This window comes from Porites lutea, chromosome 1 (assembly GCF_958299795.1).
Source record: "Porites lutea chromosome 1, jaPorLute2.1, whole genome shotgun sequence".
Taxonomy (NCBI): Eukaryota; Metazoa; Cnidaria; class Anthozoa; order Scleractinia; family Poritidae; genus Porites; species Porites lutea.
This window is the reverse complement of record NC_133201.1, coordinates 30,938,182-30,957,398: the sequence shown is the minus strand read 5'-3', so window position 1 is coordinate 30,957,398 and position 19,217 is coordinate 30,938,182. Positions and strand designations below refer to the sequence as shown.

At 40.2% G+C, this 19,217-nt stretch overlaps 2 protein-coding genes across 2 annotated transcripts in view; one reads left to right on the top strand and one right to left on the bottom strand.

The window, feature by feature from the left end:
• The window catches only part of LOC140948201 (lysophospholipid acyltransferase 5-like), a 32,879-nt gene extending 29,834 nt beyond the window's left edge, over nucleotides 1-3,045 (top strand). The window contains exon 17 of the mRNA XM_073397423.1: nucleotides 741-3,045. Within this exon, the coding sequence (XP_073253524.1) occupies nucleotides 741-768 (28 nt within the window). The 3' untranslated portion in view covers nucleotides 769-3,045. The remainder of the gene's footprint in view (nucleotides 1-740) is intronic.
• A 596-nt stretch (nucleotides 3,046-3,641) lies between these two features.
• Nucleotides 3,642-19,217, bottom strand: part of LOC140948189 (intermembrane lipid transfer protein VPS13D-like) — a 76,012-nt gene continuing 60,436 nt past the window's right edge. Inside the window, exons 61-76 of the mRNA XM_073397414.1 lie at nucleotides 18,673-18,799; nucleotides 17,555-17,773; nucleotides 16,821-16,893; nucleotides 16,217-16,395; nucleotides 15,543-15,740; nucleotides 15,007-15,066; nucleotides 14,074-14,229; nucleotides 11,520-11,668; nucleotides 10,192-10,373; nucleotides 9,748-9,821; nucleotides 8,631-8,798; nucleotides 7,977-8,183; nucleotides 7,444-7,700; nucleotides 7,166-7,332; nucleotides 6,279-6,397; nucleotides 3,642-5,705 (exon numbers count right to left, since the gene is read on the bottom strand). Of these exons, the coding sequence (XP_073253515.1) occupies nucleotides 5,613-5,705; nucleotides 6,279-6,397; nucleotides 7,166-7,332; nucleotides 7,444-7,700; nucleotides 7,977-8,183; nucleotides 8,631-8,798; nucleotides 9,748-9,821; nucleotides 10,192-10,373; nucleotides 11,520-11,668; nucleotides 14,074-14,229; nucleotides 15,007-15,066; nucleotides 15,543-15,740; nucleotides 16,217-16,395; nucleotides 16,821-16,893; nucleotides 17,555-17,773; nucleotides 18,673-18,799 (2,428 nt within the window). The 3' untranslated portion in view covers nucleotides 3,642-5,612. The remainder of the gene's footprint in view (nucleotides 5,706-6,278; nucleotides 6,398-7,165; nucleotides 7,333-7,443; nucleotides 7,701-7,976; nucleotides 8,184-8,630; nucleotides 8,799-9,747; nucleotides 9,822-10,191; nucleotides 10,374-11,519; nucleotides 11,669-14,073; nucleotides 14,230-15,006; nucleotides 15,067-15,542; nucleotides 15,741-16,216; nucleotides 16,396-16,820; nucleotides 16,894-17,554; nucleotides 17,774-18,672; nucleotides 18,800-19,217) is intronic.

Below are 19,217 nucleotides of genomic sequence, written 5' to 3'. Positions count from 1 at the left end.
CAATTTTGAAATATCACTCGTGGTATTTATGGCAAATATCACTAATAATCATGCTATTACCTATACTAATTAATTTGAAAAAATAAATTCTGGTTTTGTAGCTTTCGACTTTGATTACCAAGGTCAAGGATGAGCATACATGAAATTAATTATTTAATTAATTAATGAAGACGATATAGTGCCAGCACACCACCAATTCTTCGTCTACCATTCCGGATGGAATTCTATTTTATGAACACTAATAAAATACTAGGTGAAATTTCGCGCAATAACATAATATCCTCACACGTGAAAAGAACACCTTTGTTATGGTTAAATAAATCTCGAAAGTGAGAATATTTGGTATTTCAAGTGTGATTATATAATAAAGAAAACATTACATGGCCGCTTGAGCTAAGGATACGAAATTTGTCTTCTCGTGTTGAAAACTAATTTAAAACACTCGAAGAGAAACTTTGTATCCTCGCGCTGCTATGCAATATTCTCTATATAATGTGGAGAGGGGAAATCCTGAGTAAACTCAAAAAGTGCAACCCACATATAGGGCCGGAAGGGCCGATTTTTTGGAGTCGGACCCAAGCACGATGACGGCAGGACAACGGGTTTCACCACTTCGTCACCCTTGTAATCACCCTTCTCCGTAATAGATTTATCCATAACAAGAGATCCATCATTAAAAACCAAAACAATAATAATAATAACTTTTTGTTCTGTCTAATCGATCGCCTCTCCTTTTTCAGACTCAATGAAACGCTAAAGGAGGAATAATCATGACAAAGGCGATTTTGGCTTATGGATCTGGAGTAGCTCTTAGTCCTTATAGGGATCCCAAGCAACGGCGATGGCAGCGAGAATAACCAAATTAACTGAATTTAATATTTTTAAAGCTTTGTGGCTATTATTCCAACTCCACCACGGATATTTTCGGTAATTTCTGGAGTCGAATTCTTAGGGAGGCACGGAAAGAGAAAAAAATATCGCCATCTTTTTCATGTGTGTTCCAATTCATCACGTTAGAAAAGATCACCGAATTTCACCTCGTAGTCGCGCAGAGTAACAAATTTATCTACCATGAAGCGTGATGCACGGTTTCAGTCGGGTGAGTGAGTGTGAACGGCAGTTGCCGTTGTCGTGGTCGAAATGTAGTTTCTGTCTTGTAGCAAGCATCCTCGGGGACCCAGGAGCAGCTAGTCTGGACGATAGAATGCTTGTGGGGAAAGTTTACTGTAAGATCACGACGACTAAACTTTCATCACGAACATTCTGTCGTCCCGACTAGCTGCCTCTGGGTCCCCGAGGATGTGTACTAAGCTGCTTAACCCTGGTATGGACAAAGGACAGAAAAGCCCGAAAATGGTAAATCAGAGATTACGGGAGCTACTCACGGTTCTCGGTTGAAAATTTCAGTTTGTATTACTCTAAAAGAAATATTTATAAATTTGTTGCTTGATGTAGTTATATTTACCACCTGCAATTTTGAAAGGGTGACACCCACATATAATTAACAATAATTCCACGAGTGCGCGTTGGTTTTGAGATGGTAGATAACCAGCGAAGAGCGTAGCGCCGAGTTGGCTAAAATCATCTCATATCCAACAACCGCAAGTGGAATAATTTTTTTATTAAAAACGCCCGCAAAATATCGAGAATTCTTCCCCACTTTATATGTAAAAACAACCGATTTTCAGATTGTTTATAATTTTGAGCAGACGCGTACGGTTACCATATTTGGAGAGCATGGTGTAATGTCTCATATACGATGATGGCTAAGCCAATCTGAGCTCTAGAATTGCATTATTCAATAATTCAGTTTTGATAAGATGTATTATACTCTTTTTCAAAGAAGCTTCTAAGGCCCTGTCCACACTAATTCGTTTTCAAAAGTATGCGTTTACGTAGTCTTTGAAAACGCATGAATCGATTAGCGTTCGCACTAAAACGTTCGAAAAGGATAGAATTGCGCGTTGTGACCTAAGGTGAACTCTATGCGCATGCTAGAAACAATCGCGCCTGCGATATTTTCAGTCACCGTTTTCATTTTGATGCGTTTTCGACCGTCCAGACTAAAGGTGGATTTCTACTGGCGCATAATTTTCACGTTCGTACGCACGTAAATTTTACGCGCTTAAATAAAAAAGAGGCTATTTATGAAAGGCCGTGAGAAAAGTTAAAGTTGCGCAAGGTTCAACTTTTTCGTTTACGCGCGACCTTCCATACATTGCCTCTATTTTATTTACGCACGTAATATTTGCAGTAGACTCCCTATAACCTAACCTTCAAAGGAAATCTAAAAAAGGTTCGAGTTACGGAATTTCGAAGCAAGTGGCTGAAAATAAGGAAATAACGAATTAGGCAACAAAGCTCTATTAATTTACAGGGATGGACACTGTAGTTGAAGTGGGCTGATGACCAAAAAGTAAAGACAAAGAATATACAGTTGTTTTGAAGTATTAAATTCAATGTCTCGGACTGCAGCACACGCTTTTCTTCTTTTTCGATCAACTTGTCACGCGGTTAAAACATGGTTCTAGTTATCGAGGGTAAAATTATATAGAAATGATCTGATCGAATCTGAAGGGAAACAAAAATTATTTCGAGTTAGCGAAAGGGTCGAGGTATCGAGGGTAAAATTATAGTAAATGTATGAAGTAAATCCAGGGGAAATAGATTTTGGTTCGAGTAATCGGGAGTCGACTGTACGCGCGTAAGCACGCGAAATTTACCCAACCGTAGAAATCCACCCCAACATATACGATATGTATGCGTTTTCGTTTTGATCCAATTTTAAGAGCGGAATTTGTGTGGGTATTGGTCAGGTTTAACTTAATAAGGTTTCAAAGGACCCTTGTGTAAAAAAATTAACCAAGAACTGAAAAGAAATTTAAAAAAAAGATTTTTTTCTTCTGCTTTGCCTTTTTGACAGACGGCGCTTCACAATAATAAAGTTCCTCGTGCAACAAGAAGGCAGGCGTTTACACTGGCCGAATTTATACTAGAGACGGATTATCCGTCTAGACCGATAATTCGTCTCCAGTCATGATAACTTCTGCCACTGTGGCGATGCTCGTTACAACAAGAATAGCATTAATGACCTTAAGATTCACTTTTATGTCAAACGACAAAGGTTAATTTGTACAACGCGACTAAGTTTTTCCCTTAATTGTTGTTTACTGTTTATCATTTCTCACGCCAGTTTTGCCCATAAGGATCGTTCTGGACGGTTTTTATGTACTTTTTTTTGTTCTGAGAAATTCTCAACTTTTATCTGACGTTTGCCGTTTGCCGTAAACGTGACCCCAATCTCTCTATTGTCAATTTTACTGGGTAGCAGGCACAAATCTTCCATTGCACGGGAGCTTATGACTGGGATGCTGGATTGTGTAAGCCAGGGGACTATGCAATATTCAAACTAGGAGTTGCCTGCTAAAAAGATGAAGACCCTGGATACACCGGGAACTCAAACTACATCGAGCGTTGCATTTTTTAAACCCAAAGGACGTTGATTTACAATTACGGCAGTCAGATGATATCAAAAGCAAGGCAGCACCTATATCCAGGTTTTTCTTTGACAAATTATATTCCTCTATGCTTCTAAAAAGATAGTATGCAAAAACTAAGTCGGAGAGGAAGGGAGTCGCGGCTTTTATTTTTTCATACTTCTTTATTCTAAAACTCCATAGTAAAATATACAACCTGGGCAATTCATATCTCATATGATAAATTCTAAACAATTATAAAATAGAGGCTTCCAAAAGAATGATAATGCATTTTCCTCTAAGAAAAATATTTATATTCCCCAAGTGCTCTGAAAATATTAGCAAACCCTTAACAGGGACAATTGTGTGACGGAACCAGGTGATAGATCAAGGCTAACGCAAACATATCTAAGTCTACAATCAGTGTCCTATCTTGTCATCATGTCTTGGAATAGACTAGGCTGCCCCTTTATCCATGTAATAGACATTTTGCAGCTACAATGAGGGACAGAAGTGTTGTACCTATCCCTCCCCCCTGTGTACCCCCTCCCCTCTCCTAAAGTTATTTTGTAGACCCACACGTCTGTCTTTAACCACACACAACATTGATTCGGGGCTGGGGGGATTTACGGCGTAAAACAGAATGAAATGAATGAAATTGTTGATAAAAGCACCCGTTTTAGACAAGGGCGTCAATTACTTTTGTCCCTGATTGTAGTCATTCACGTGGTAAGAAGAACCGCTATGTTGGAAAGAAGCACTGAGACAAACTGTCAAACGGCTGAAATCGTTTAGAAAAAGTAGTTTCCTTTGTTTCATGTCTTGTTCCAGTGCATCTCCTGCTCTCAGTACAGCATGGCAGTTTGGTACCACGTGAATAACATGCTGCAAATGGCAAAGAACACAGTAACAGGCCTCGCGTTTCGTTTCCACAATGCGGATAGCCGGTGTACAGAGCCCCTTGCCCTCAGGAAAAATCGGAGAAGGGCCCCTTCTCCGAAATTTCTTGACGGGAGGGGGCTCTGTACGCAGGCTACAATGCAGATCACATGACGATAGTCAAAACAACATTCTCTTTTGGACATTATTCATTTTCAATCATGAGACAAGGTATCAAATCTCTTTAAAAGATTTCAGCATGGGATCTACAATGAGAAAACAAATTTAAAGATACCAGCAATTACTGTCTGTTGAAACCAAACGAAGCCCTTGGTCAATCCAAGTCGGAAATGATACTGAAAAAGTACACAAAGCGTCTGATCGAAAGTTGGGATTAACAATAAATAATTTCTTTTCCTTATAATACAAATCAACAAACTGGAAAGTCCTAATAATTATTCATAATTTTAGACTGTCATCAGTCCCTCATGACTGCTTTCACCTCTTCCTTGTTCGTGCGCTCTCACGGATTAAATAGCTTTCGCGCTCGACTGGTTGAAAAGCAGCTGCTAGTGGCCTACGGTTATTTCTAAATCGCAATTTTTGAAAGAAAAACCTTTCCATCCCTATCATAAATTATAATTTTTTCTCGCCAAAAAACGTAATCGAACTTTCCGTGCACAGGTTCGTAAAATATAACGTTAGCTATCGACAAAGGGATAAATGCAGACTTCTTAATTTATCTAAAAAAAATTCCCTGCCCATTGCTGCTTCAATGCGTAAATATGTTATTAAACCAAAGCTAAACAAGGTTCAGCTATTAAAATATAGCTTAGAATGTCCATTCAGGGATATAGCTTTGAAATTAACTGGCAGTTTGTCCCAATTTCGTGCAAAAAGTAAATTGGATACGCGGAACCGAGGTTTTAATAACCCCCTTTTAGTCCATTCCAATCGAACTTGTCTGATGGATGACCGGCACGAGCTATGCATGTTCAAGATATGCCGTTCCAAAGCTCTCTTTCTCGCGCCCTTGTTTAACGATATTAGCCCCTGATCGAATCAACTTGTTCGATCTAGGCTTAAGAGTCCACCCGATGACTGATGGCTGATCGGATCATACCCTTCCTTATGCATCAAAGAGTCGGTTTTGCAACAACTTAACCTTGCAAGACACTCATTTTGCCATAAGATTCGCCCTTTTGTGCCCTCTTTTGTTAGTGATCAGGCATCGCTGGGAGCGCACATCAGTAGCTTCTAAACTGGAGTTGTAGGTTCTTTGAGTTCTACTTTGACCGTCTGTTGTACCTCATCATTAAGATTCTTGGCATAGTTGATTTTCTGCGCCACCTGATTAACAAAACACGTGTAAGCTGTAACGAAAACTCAGTGCATAAAACGGCACAGGAAAAGTTCACTGGAAAAGTTAAACTATTTCGGGTTCGAAAAATAATTTTAAAGTTAATCAAACTTTTCCAGCTCCAAAACTCAACGTAAGGGGAGCAAAATGCTGTACACATAAAGACGATTATTTATTTATTTCAGTTCTTAAATCCGAAATCCTAATAGAAATTTTAATAGACCTCTCCCGCATTTAGTTCTAGTGAGCGCACACAATGAAAAGAGATCGAGGTTTATGAGGGCAATTTCATACAAATCGCTGATTTTGTCATCCTAAGTGAGCCTCGAGTTGCTTCTTTTGTACGCAGGAATGCAGTAACGATCCATACGCTAACTAAAAGTTGTGCGAGTTTTGGATCTCAAGGTACGCCTATTGAATAATCAGAGTCGAATCGAATTTAGCGAACCGACTGCGATAAGGGCACCCGCCTGTTTTCTGGAAAATCATGGGTCAGTTATTCCTGTCAGAGATTTTTTTCACCCTCATGACAAAATAAACATGATATCTGTCTTAGCACAAACCTTCTGCGCCACACTCTGCTGGTCGCATCTGACCCTAGGCCGTTTGCTTGGGTTTTTAGACGGTGTTGGTACGCTGCTGTTATCCGCTTTCATCACCAGCTCGATGTAACTTTTTCCGTCTTTCAACAGAAACAAAATGGTAATTAGATCATGGCTTAGCGTGCGCACATGCCGCTTTGAAGCGTACGAGAAGTTTGCAGAGAAGAAATGAGATAAGCGTTATAGCTCTACAATCTTCCGCAGTACTTCATAGATTGATGCATACAGGGCCGAAAACATCAATAATTGGTCTACAACAAGGCCAACTCGGTAAAACCACCAAAGTGCACACGAGGAAAGCGAAGCACCCTCGAATAAGAATTTTCTAGCTATTCTAAGAGGGGTTACCCACGAAAACGTCTGTCGTATCGTGGATTATAATGCTACATCTGATTAAAAGACCAATCGAAGAGACAATTGGAGCAGTAGGAAGGACGAATATGTATTTTTGGCCTTAACGAGTAAACACTTAGTTGACGCAGCCGGACACTTCAGATATTCCAGTACTTTGCTACACTTTATCGGCCAATGAAAGCCATTGCCAAATTCGTAAGAGAAAAGCGGGTCTGTTCATTTATGCATCGTTCCAGCCCTTAAACACGTTAACAAAAGAGCATATAAGCTTGCCTGTTGAAAGCTACAATTCATCTCTGCTCTTTATAATCACAGTGCATTCGAGCATTGCCGCATATGAAGGCTCTCCGTTTTCAAAATTAAAGGCATTAGCAACGTAAGCCTCACTTTACACTGACCGCGCTAAATGCTAAGATACCTGGAATCAACGTTTTTTGTATGCCTATAACTCTTATTAGCAAAAATTACTAAGATTTTTAACAAACGGATCTTACCAGTGGATAGAGGCTGACAAACGTAAAGGTCTGAAAAACGCACAAGCAGAACAATTGACTCCGGGGAGGGGGTCCCACGTGCTCGGACAAAGTATACACCCTCTGTAGTAACGATAGCCTTAAGCCGGTCTTCCCTGTCACGCCGAACAGTCTCCGACAGAACGAACCTGGTGAAACATCAATATAGTTTCATTTAAAAAATGATTTTACCCTACATAAATAACACAAAATATTGAAAACATCACCTTTTACAATAAGAAGAAGAAACGAAGTCTTACTTTTCATTAAAATTGCCTTCATTAAGCTTCAGCATGATCTCTTGACCTTCCGCATGAGTCGCCGCGAATCTTGGGATGGCACCACTGGGTCCAAAGCAGTTTCTGCGCAAGCGTGAAGGTTTTGGCATGAAATTTCTGGAGCTACGTGTCGCTTGACCCCGGACAGCGGCTGCTGCACCCGACGCAAAGTCCAGGACTCCCGCGGTTGGTTTGGCAAATGTTCCCACAATTCCTTTACCGATACCAGTTATGAAGCCCTGAAAGAGAGAATATCTCGCCTTTACCCTGTATCCAATAATGGGCCTTTTGCAGCTATTGTAGTCACTCAAATGGTATACAAAACAAGACCGCCCTGCTGGAGAGAAAAAGACGCACTGGGAGAAGACAAACAAAGCAAACTAGTTGGTGAAATAAGTAAATTCTTTTGTTCCTCTTGTCCCGGTGCGTACTGGCTTTCTCTCCAGCATGGCGGTTTTGTCCCAAGCGGATGATATGCTGGAAGACACGTGAATAACATGTGAAAGCGCACTTACCGACACGCCAGAGTTATGAGCGCCCTCTATTGGCTGTGTTACGATACTGGTGAGTCCACCGACTAAACCCATCCCAAGGCCCTTGACGCCTGCTACAAAATGATCCTTGGAACTGCCAAACCTCTCTGCTCTCATCGCGTCACGGCTCTCCTGGAACTTTGTGTCCATAGACGCATTCCACAGGCCATCTGACAACGACCCAGTGATCTAAAAAAAGAGAAAAATAATAATTATATCAAACATGAGACAGTGTTGTATCTGATATCAAACACTGGAAAGGAGGGCACTTTATTTCGATAGAAAATGATTTCGAGCAAGGATTGGCAAAGCCGGTTACTGTGCGGCCTTCTGTGCGAGAGGTTCCGCGAGTTCGATTGCAGAAGTGAGCTAAATCCTTCCTTGGACTTTTTTCCTTTCCGTGTAGCCTCGAAAAGTAGCTTTAAAACAGAACACTGATGGATAGAAGGGGGTAAAATGAACTCACCGTCGGCATCAGCTGTTTCGTGTTACCAGTCACCGACGTAGGATAGGGACTTTTACCCTCTAGTACCTTTTTTGTTTTGAGGGATAAACTAAAAACTACACAGTGAAGCGGTTGGTCCTGCCTATGTACAATAGTTCGACCACTCCTCGTATTAGCATGCTTTGACTTACTTTAGCCGCGCTATCAGACACACCATGGGCCACATTCCTGAACAGTCCTCCAACATTGCCTCTCTTCACCAGTCCTTCTAGGCCAGATGACACGTCATTGATAAGTCCCATGGGATTGCCAAGAAAATCAACTGAGCCTACAATAACTGCCGCTTGACTGCGAATCTCCTGTAGAAACAACAAAAAAATGATTTATTATGTTACTGGAGAGGGGCTCCCATGGCTATATAAAGTCGTGGAGTTCACGATTTTGCCTGAAAAAGGAGACTCGAGACTTGAGCGGATTTAGTGAGCGCATAACATGGCAATGTTGGATATACAATTTTTAAGTGCGTCCATTCAAAGAGTGCTTTTACCTTGAATTGCCCAAATCCACATAAAGCCCAACAGTTAAAACACTGTTACGCAAAGTGTTCATGTTTAGGAACACATGTAACTACAGCTTTTCTCCAACGAGTCAGTTCTTATACCACAAAATGATACCCCATTACATGAAGGTAAACACAACCGTGAATAAAATTTTCAATCTACGATTAACGCTCATTGGTCTTTCATAGCAGAGCTGTCATTAAGGGCGGTAACATGTAAAACCTGTTAGGCATGAGCTCACTCGATGTTACGCGCGATCAAAGTGGGAAGCTAAAGATGACACTATAAATGTTGGTGAGACGTTTAAGGTTAATCTTCACTTGATGCGGCTGCTTAAAAAGGCGAACCCTTGTTCTGATGAAGCTAACAAAGTAACATCCCGAATATTGAAAAAGCATAACAGTTTCGTTGTCTCTGAAAATTTGGGCCGGATATACCGAATAGTTTCGGAGAAAGTTTCTTTGAAAAATCCCAATTTTTACAAAGAATGTATGAGTTCATTAACGTTTTTGCCATCCAGCAATTTTGCAGTTTTTGATTGCTGCTATTTGCTTTGTTATTGATTGCAAAGAGTTTCACAAACTCCTCAAATTTACCAGCTCTTTCAATTTTTGAGCCTAATTTGCATATACGACGACGTCTTCGATGGGTTAACTCGTATGCTAATGAGCAAAAGGTTTTAGGGTAAAGGGTTTATCCTAGAGTGCGGTATTGTACTCTTTGTTTTTCGTTTTCTTCAAGTTCCTACCTCAATGTAATGTTTACTCATGGAATCCAGCAAGGAGGACATTGTGTCAAATGGATGAGAACGAGAGAAAGACTCTACAATAAAAGGAGAAACAAACAAAATAATAGGTTTTAGAAAAAAAAATCATGCATGGATAGTAATAACTGGACAACATAATCCTGAGCACCTCTAAATAAAGGTAACATAAAACACAGGTTAAGAAAGTGACGTGTAAGAAATTGGAAGGAAATGTATGACAAACACATCTGTTTTGCAGCATTTAAAAGTCATTTATTCAGTATGTTTTCAAACATCTGGTCTGGCAGGCTCAATTGTAGGTTAAGACTTCTGGTTCATTAAGGAAAATGATTGGACCCAGCGTAAATTTTAAAATACACTTCGAAAAAACATATTCCTCAATTTACCGGAGAAATACCAACGTCAAAGTGTTTGTTTGTGACGTACCTAAGTCTATAGAAGCATCCTCTAAGTTGACGAGGATAAGTCCCAGACTGCTTTTCAGGCTCTGTAAGTCTTCGGGCAGTCGACTGGCACTAGATACTGAAAACTTGAGCTGAGTGGAGTTCAGCTGAAGATGCTCAAAGTAATAACGCTTTAAAGAGGTTGGTGAGCTCGGGATCGTGGATCTGCAAAATGTAAGAATCGTGTTACAATTTCGTTATCTAATTGATGTCGAACAATAGACGGTTTTTACTTGACGCCACGTCCGCCATATTGGTGTCCCAAAACAATAAAACGGCGGCCATGTTGGTGTCCAAAACCAATCCTGGGGAATGAACTCTTTTCTTATGTTAAAACTTTCTTTTGTCCACAGAAATTTGCTTAGATGCAGGAAAAGTGAGTGAAAAGGCTATATACATTCTTTGGATGATGTACAGAGGACATTTTACTCTTCAGTTGTCAGCAATCCTTAATTAAAGAGCGTAAAAAAGTGACAAACAACACTTTTTGAACATTTTTTTTTATAGGGACAGACCTTTTTCACATATTCCTCATTTAACTACAACTGCCAGTTCGACTATTAAATGTACGAAATGTTGCTTATTAGGGACCTTACATCTCTTAATGTCCAATCAGACTCTTTTCGAACAAAACTATGACTTTGCATATTTCATATCTCTCGAACAGCAAATTATTTCTGACAGTTTATCGACTAGACACTTTGAATATGTAAATGGCGTCAAGATGAAGAGTAACCCTGTTTTGGAGGAAAAACCGGGGCATTGTTCTGGCACCCTAACTGGGACTTTTAGATCAAAAAATCAAATATTGCTTTGAATTTCTTCTATAGTTATGACTGGTTTAAGTGAACAATCAAAGTAAAAAACACTCGGTTGGTCATTTGTCAGCCATTTGTCAGTGATTAGCTTGCCTGCAAGGATACTCTTCCTAGAGTTCGAAGTATAACATTTAATAAAATTTCATACACCTGTATAGTGGGAAACAATGGAAAAGTAAGCGCACCTTTAATACGCCTACGTTTTCCAAACAACTTTCGTTGTTTCGATAGTAGGGACCTAAGGATAAACGAAACGGGCAAAATACGAGCAAAATGTTCTCCGCAGTTGCGACTACGCGAAACATCTCAACAACTCAGCGTAGCCCCGGGACAACGCAGGAAAAATGAACAGTGACGTAGTACTGATCATGCCCAGTAGCATGTTTATCCGTTACCGTAGACCACAGTCGTCACATCGTAAAGTCCCGATGCACATGAAATACAACAGCGTTGCCTATGATTAATGTATTGGGAAAAAAGGGGCGAAAAGTACCGTTGTGTAGCATAAAGGCATTCATCCTCTTCCTCATTTGAGCCCGCAATGTCATCATCTTGTTGTACATAACCAAAGAACTGTAGCAGCTTTAGAAGCAATAGTTCCTCCAACTGCAGAGTCATCTTACGCAGTGAAACGTCCAGAGACTGCGGACAAAAACAAACAGCTTTAAAAACGGACAATAGCCACTCCCACGTCACATTTTCACGCCCAATTGCCTTTTTAAAACAACGGGAATACACCGTATTCACAAATGGCGGACACGCGGGAAAAAACTGGTGCCTAGTCATGAAAGCGAGGCGTTGGAGGATAAACAAAAATTGCAAATGAAGACTTTCAGTGAACTTGCAGAGTGTTTAGCACGGATTCCACCTAAAATAACTTTCTACGGACTTCTTTATAAATACAATTACGTGGGATGTCTTCTGCTTTTAATGTTTAGTAGCGATTTGCTGTTTGCAATCAAAAGGGACGCGTATATCTTCAAGGAAACAGAATGATTTTGTAGGTTTCCGAAGCATCAGAAGCTTGACAAGTGGACGATGGCTGGAGAAAAGCGGCAAACATGTTGACCCAAACTTCACTTTGAAACCGAGTACGAAAGCCAGCTCACTGCAATTCGGTGAAACAGAAATATAAACAAATCTTGGTGGCAAGAAAAAAAGAAATAAGCGACAGATGTATGGCCTACTTGCAACTGTTAACGCAAGAGACGTCTGCCGTTGAACAAAACAATTCAAGTCGAGATGGAAAAAAGGAAGACAGGAAAGAAGAGGTGACTGAGGTTTCGATGAAGTTATGTTTGGTTTTTGTTTGCCAGGACGTTATTCTCTGGTCTTTATCAATGAAGAACATCAATTAGACAGCGGGGTTGACCTTTTTTTTAAGCGGTTTTTCGGTAATTTATTTTTAATGTGCGGAAGCGATCGAGAGGAGTACGCTCAAAATTTCAACTTGTTACTCGGAAGACTCGGTAAGCCGGCCACATATCATTTCAGCGAGTAATTTCGTATTTCTTACCTTTGGCTGTTAAGAGTTTTAACTTTATGTTTCATAATATTTTAAAGTTGAAGAATACATAAATAAATAAAATGATGGTCTTCTTAAACTGATCCAGACTCGAATTCAATTATTCGAAACAGAAGCTTGCCGTGTTCAGTCCTGACAAAAACATTGCCTTAAAATTTTAACCTAGTAAAATGTAAGCTTTATACCACTTTTTTACCAAGAGCTCTCTGAGATAATGCCCTAAAAGAAACCAGGCAAATAGCAAGCCATAAGATTCACACACTACAGCTTCTAATTTTGATAAAATTATTTTTAATTGTTTCGCAATGACAAAGAAATCATGAGATGTTTGCTAAGCTCTGCCAACGTACCTCTAACAATTCCCTCCAAAGCGACGGAATTAATCTAATCCAATACAGAATTGTAGTGATCTGGCTTTCGTATTCGGTTTCAGTGTGAAGTTGGGGCCAACATGTTTGCCGCTTTTCTCCAGCGATCGCCTACTCTTCGAGCTTCTGATCGATGCTTCGGAAACCTACAAAATCATCCTGTTTCCTTGAAGATATACGCGTCCCTTTTGATTGCAAACAGCAAATAGCTACTAAACATTAAAAGCAGAAGACATCCCACGTAATTGTATTTAAAAAGAAGTCCGTAAAAAGTTATTTTAGGTGGAATCCGTGCTAAACACTCTGCAAGTTCACTGAAAGTCTTCATTTGCAATTTTTGTTTATCCTCCAACGCCTCGCTTTCATGACTAGGCACCAGTTTTTTCCCGCGTGTCCGCCATTTGTGAATACGGTGTATCAGACGGACAACTCCTCCACCCAACGGAAAGATTGCCTTCAGCTCCCTTCCCCCACCCCCCAACGAGACACTCCCTGGTAGGTACAAATGAACCCCCTCCACATCTTACAGTCCAGCAAGGATTAACAATACTTCCGGGAAAGTTGATATGCCTTACTTCAGTAAGAGTTGTTCAAAAAAAGTTTCTCAGCTTGAATGACGGGTTATTGAATTTTATTGTGTCTAAGGAAACTTAGTGTTGTCTTGTGACAGTGAGGTGTGAAACAACAATTTAGTTATCTCGATTGAGCTGATAAAGTCAGTTTCCTCTCCTATCCTGTAGTGTAGGTAACCGGCGACCACCATTAAAAGATTATAAAAATGTCGTTTCGAGAGCTTGCCCTTTTTATCTTTCACCACTTTAAGTATTTCTTTCTCTGCGTAATTGAAGATAACAATCAATAATAAGCAATTAGTGGACGAGGCTGAGTATAGAAGAATTGTGTAGATCTTGGAAGGTATGATCCGCCGCGGCCGAAGGCTCTACACTGCCGAGACCGATGAGCAGCCGCGCCTTCTGTAGTCCCTTTTTCTGTCAATTATGATGTCATCTTGAGGATATCAGTAAACATCTTCCAATTAAATTTAGTCACAGCGGGCGCACTATGAAGAAGTAGCCAGGCGATTTAAGCCAATCAGAGACAGAAATATTTTGAATGAAGAATAATGATAAGCCTGTTATTGTTAGTTGACGCACCTTAAATATCTCTACATTAGGCAGCCTGCTTGGTTCTTTAGTAGCTGAAATATGAAGCGTTGGTTGTTGCAAAGTGGTTTCTTCCTTGCTGCCCTTCTCAGGAGGGGAGGGGTAGAGTAGAACCGGAAGCTGACTGGCAAACAACTGGTTGTCAATCTATAAAGCGAAAAGACAAAATAACAAGAGTAATATGCGTTGAAACTTCAAAAAAAAAAAAAACAGAAAAAACAAAAACTGAGAAACAACACAACAACGATCTTCCACCATTCCTCAAAGTGGTTCTTCCTCTACCATTCCCGAGGAAGAAGCGGGGGGTGGGGTGGGTGGGGGTGGGTGGTGGAGCGAGTCTTATCATTTCTCAAGGACAAGTTAATTCCATTAAAAGTAATAGCTTCTAAGAGCTGTGTTCTATTAAGATACATGAAAGTTCGGCATCAGTTGATATTTATCACTGGAGTGAGATTAGGCAGTTTTCTGACAATTAACTAGTTAAGAATGTCGAAACGGATTTATTAAAGGACCGATAAATAACCTTTACGTAAAACAAGTAGCTCCCTGTTATTAACACTTTGATCCAACAGAAGATGTAAGAGTACTTACCATTTACACGGGTAAACCGGAAATTCCGGATGGAAAAACGAATGGTTGGTGCCATTCCGTTTGTGGGAAGCTTCAGAAAATATGGGCTGTGAATTGACTGAGGCGATGCAATTTTTCTCATCTTATAGTCTGTTCAGGTGGTCTGGATAAACTTTGTAGCGGGTTTTTCTTCCATCACGTCAAATTTTATAGTTTTATACACAAGATTTCCAAAGGGTGGTCTGTGTAAATGGTAAGCTCCCTTAATTAAGCGAAAACCTTAATCTCTCAATTTTTTTAAACGTCCACAGGCACCCTAGTTAAGACAATGTACAGCATTCCTAAGATGCTTACCTGAATGCGTCCTATGCTGCCTTCCAATGTCTCTAACTGACTAGTTCGTAAATAATCCATCTGTAAGTTAAGAACAAAAACAACAAGAAAACAATCACAATCTGAATCAGGCCGTCTGCGCGTGAAGACAACCCGACGCAGGTCGGGTGTCAAGGTATTGGAACTTGATGAGGAGAGCTCAAGAATCTTTGCGAACAAAAGCGATCTTTATAAACTATTTACCACGTTTTCTGTAACATGGATTTAATAGTCTTGAAAGGAACACAAAAACAAAAACAAAAACAATAGAACACACAAAACATTACACTTGTAAAAGTTTAATCAATCTGATCCCACGATAAGTATTTCGAAATGGTGAAACGAATAAGTGAATCTGAACTTTCCTATTTTAGTTTACTAAAACAAAGGAAATTATGGAAAACATTACAACTTCTCTACTAAAAATTTCGTCGTTCTACAAATGTCCAATCCAATACACAATTTCAACTACAACAACACTAAATGAACGGTAAGTATGGTAGTTTAAAGTAGTTTACCTCTATTTGCTCCAAATTGATAAATACAAGTTCCTCTGGCACGGAGTTAATAACTGAGATACCGATGCCTCCAACCAAACGAACCTGCACCTCAAGCGCTGTTGAATCTTCATCTGCGCCCACGTTACTCACAGTAGCTTGACGCAGACCACCTCTCCTCTCGACTAGCATCCAGTCTTTCTCGGCTTCTTCTCCTGTCTGTGACGAAACGTTATTTGAATACAGGATCGTTTAGTATTCGAGTGTACCAGAAAAGTTACACTACAGAATTTATGTTATAAATTTACTTGATTTTCTATTTGTTTACAGCAGTTCAGAATTTTCATTTGGCCAAGTCAAATCCACTCACCCCAGACCACATTTCAAAACAGGAAAGTGGCAGAGAAAACGAAATAAAACAAAACGTATGCAAGGAGAAGCTTCCCCACTTTGTGCCACTACGTTGTTAGAGTAAAGTCAGTGATAGTGGGATATTTAAATTTCTTCTCTAAAGGTTTTTAAATTTCTACACTTATAATCACACTAGCGAATCCGACTAAGATGAATAAGCGAACAACTAGAAAAAAATCCGATTGACAGCTTAGGACCAAAGCATAAGCCATACACATGAAATGTATCGCCAGCAAAAAAGAAAAAAAGTATTGTTGAATGGTTGCTGCATATAAATACAGAGCTTTGAAGCGCACCTGTTGCAAGCAATCAGTGATTTCCAGCACTCTGGTTGGACCATCTGCAAAGATTTTTACCCCAAGGCAACCTGAGCCAGGTCTGAGTTTACATGTGTTGATGCACTGTTCAATTGGAATCTGATCGTCTTTAGTGATATTTGCTGGGCCAAGGACCGCGTCCACACCTAAATAAAAATCAGCAATAAACTTGCCGTTGAAGCTGTTTCTAGTATGTAATTCAGACGAGAATAACTCTGCCGTGCTGAAATAGCTAGAAACGCAAGATACATCTAACTTAGAGTCGTTCAAAGCCTGCAGAGCGATGAATAACCCTTTTCTTGCTCTGTAGCCACTATTCTCATCTCTACCAAAATTAGCTTCTTAAGCGTTCGTTAGCCAGGATGCACCTGAATTAAAACCTGAGATTACCTGGGACACCCGTTTAAACTTCAGTGATTTTTTTGTCAACAAATTAAGAGTAAAATTAACCATCACACTTCGTTCACCTTCGAGAGAATCACTCGATATCCTTCTTTAAGAGAAGTAGTATGAGAACAATAGAACTCATCATACCATACCCCATGTGAAAAAAAGTGTCGCGTACACTTACCATCTCTAAGGCCTTTGATCCCACCTTTGGGTTGAACATATAGTCCCGGGAGATCACACTTCATGCGATTATCCTGTCATGGATAAATATACTTACTTATTAATCTTGCAACGCATTAAACTTAGTTGTAAACAGTCAAGTAACGTCAACAGTAACAAATCCGCCCCCCCCTTTTAAATCACACCCCGCCCACACCTTCGACCCCATCAAAACGGAAAATGCCAAAATGACTGAGTTAGAATTAGAATCAGGAGAAATTAGTTCTGATCTAAAGACAAGCATACGGACAATGAAGTTAAAGAAGTTCATAATCACTGGATATTATTAAAAAAGATAAAAAACCCCACTACAAAATAAACGTGTTATCAAACACTGGTTTTCTCACTGGTTTCACTCTCCTCTTTTCTTCTCTGGTTTTCTCACTGGTTTTTCCGCACAGCTCAAGTAGCGTAAGGAAACAGCCGACCTTTCTCGGAAATTTGCTTCTTCCAACCAGAAGCACTACCAAGATCTGGGTAGTGACGCGTCACCAGTATAGAATTTCTGCAGACGTTTTTCAAACGTCATTTCGCGGGGAAGGCAGTGGTGGTGTCGCGAAATGTCGACTGTTTTCTCAGGCTACGACCAAGAAATGTTATGGAACCTTCGAAAAATACGCCTAAAAAACCCCAAAACATCACTTGCTTTTGGCCGCCCAAGAGGAAAAAGTTAGCGACGATAAGGCTTCTCGTTACCTCAGTGAAGGACCATGTTTGTGAATGCACCCGTCTTGGGTTGGGTTTACTCAGCACCAGTCGCACATACTTGCCACAAGTGGGAGGAGCTAAGCTGTCGATATCTAATACAAGTCCAGCATTGAAAGATGATGGTTTGACAGACGGTGGACTGGAGCCTTCATGACGTAACAGACCTTCACCAGTCAGTCGCCACAGCTGCGATCTCCTGTGAGGCTCCTAATGAACACAAGTACAGTCAATACTCAGACGTCATCTCTTAGAAGCAAACGCTGCCCAAAAAACAGCCATAACTACCAGGGGCGTAACCAGCTGTTTGACTAGTTATAGGCCTGGCTCACTTTCATTTCCACATATCCGCATGACTGGTACGCACTGACCTCACCAACACTTTGAGCTCTTTAGCTTCTTACCTCACCCCAACAACGCATAATTTATTACAAGTGTAGAGTGATCAAACCAAAAATTTGTAGGTGGCTCGGGCCTACAGGTCTCTGAGATGGCTACGCCCCTGACTACGGGGATTATTCCGCCAGCTTTTATCTAATAACGTGCCTGTGGTTACAAAAGTCTAGTAATCTATCAGACTGGGGACGTTCCCTTTGCTAGGATAATCATTTGCATTTTAATAGACATGAATCCTGCATGGTTATAAGGCAAACCCAGTACTTCTTTTGGCAGGTGGCTAGCGAGAGGGGAGTCCCGAGTTAACTATCAAAGCGGACATAAAATGAGAAACCACGTTTAACAAGACGACGTATTGGCGAAGAAAGAGTTACTTGCTCCTGTCATAAAAATATTTAACATTAACGAGGTTTCAAACTCTACGATAAAAAAAAACTCTTTTTCAAGTGGTGGAGGTCGACCTTTGTCACGTGACCTCCCGCGAGTTACCGGGGCGATTTGTCTCGTGGACTCGCAGTATAAATCACGTGACAAAACGTGGAACTCCATCACTTGATAAAGATTCTATCTTGGAATCGAAAGTTTATTTGTGTTACAAATTTTTTATCCTGGAGATTGAAACCTCTTTTGTGTTAAATAAAATACTGACACTTTTAGACAAGGACAAAGCAATCGATATTATATAAAGTTTCAGCTTAACACTCCTGGATTACCTTTCTTCTCAACAGTACAGCAGAACCTTGTGGTACATCCAACACAAGTTCTCGTAAATCCAACGACGTTTCATTACCTGTTGTGGCAGGTCTCAGGTGAAACGAGCCACAAACGTGACCATCCGTACTAAAAATGATGAAGAGACACAGTTTAATAAGAAATAGTATATCTTCCCCAATTAAGTAGATAGTAGTATTTCAATCGTCCGGAAGCAAATCGTTTGGCTATTTCAAAAAGCGTGGTGAGTAGTCCAACTTGGGATTGAAAAACAGAAAAAGGGCGGGATTGAGCCTGAAATCTCGCACCCCAAAATATTCGCCCATGTTACTTCTCAAATTGTCTGATCGAAATTTCTGAAACTGTGGCTAATTCATCACAGTTGGCAGTTAAAAATGGAGCTGGCCTAGGTTAGCAAATCGATTCCAGGGCTTTAGAGGCATTTTAATAGAGGGATTTCGAACCATGTTTATGGCAAAAGTAAATTTGAAAGTGAAGAATGATCATCGCAGTAAATTTTCCCATTTAAGCAATTGGAAAGAAGAAG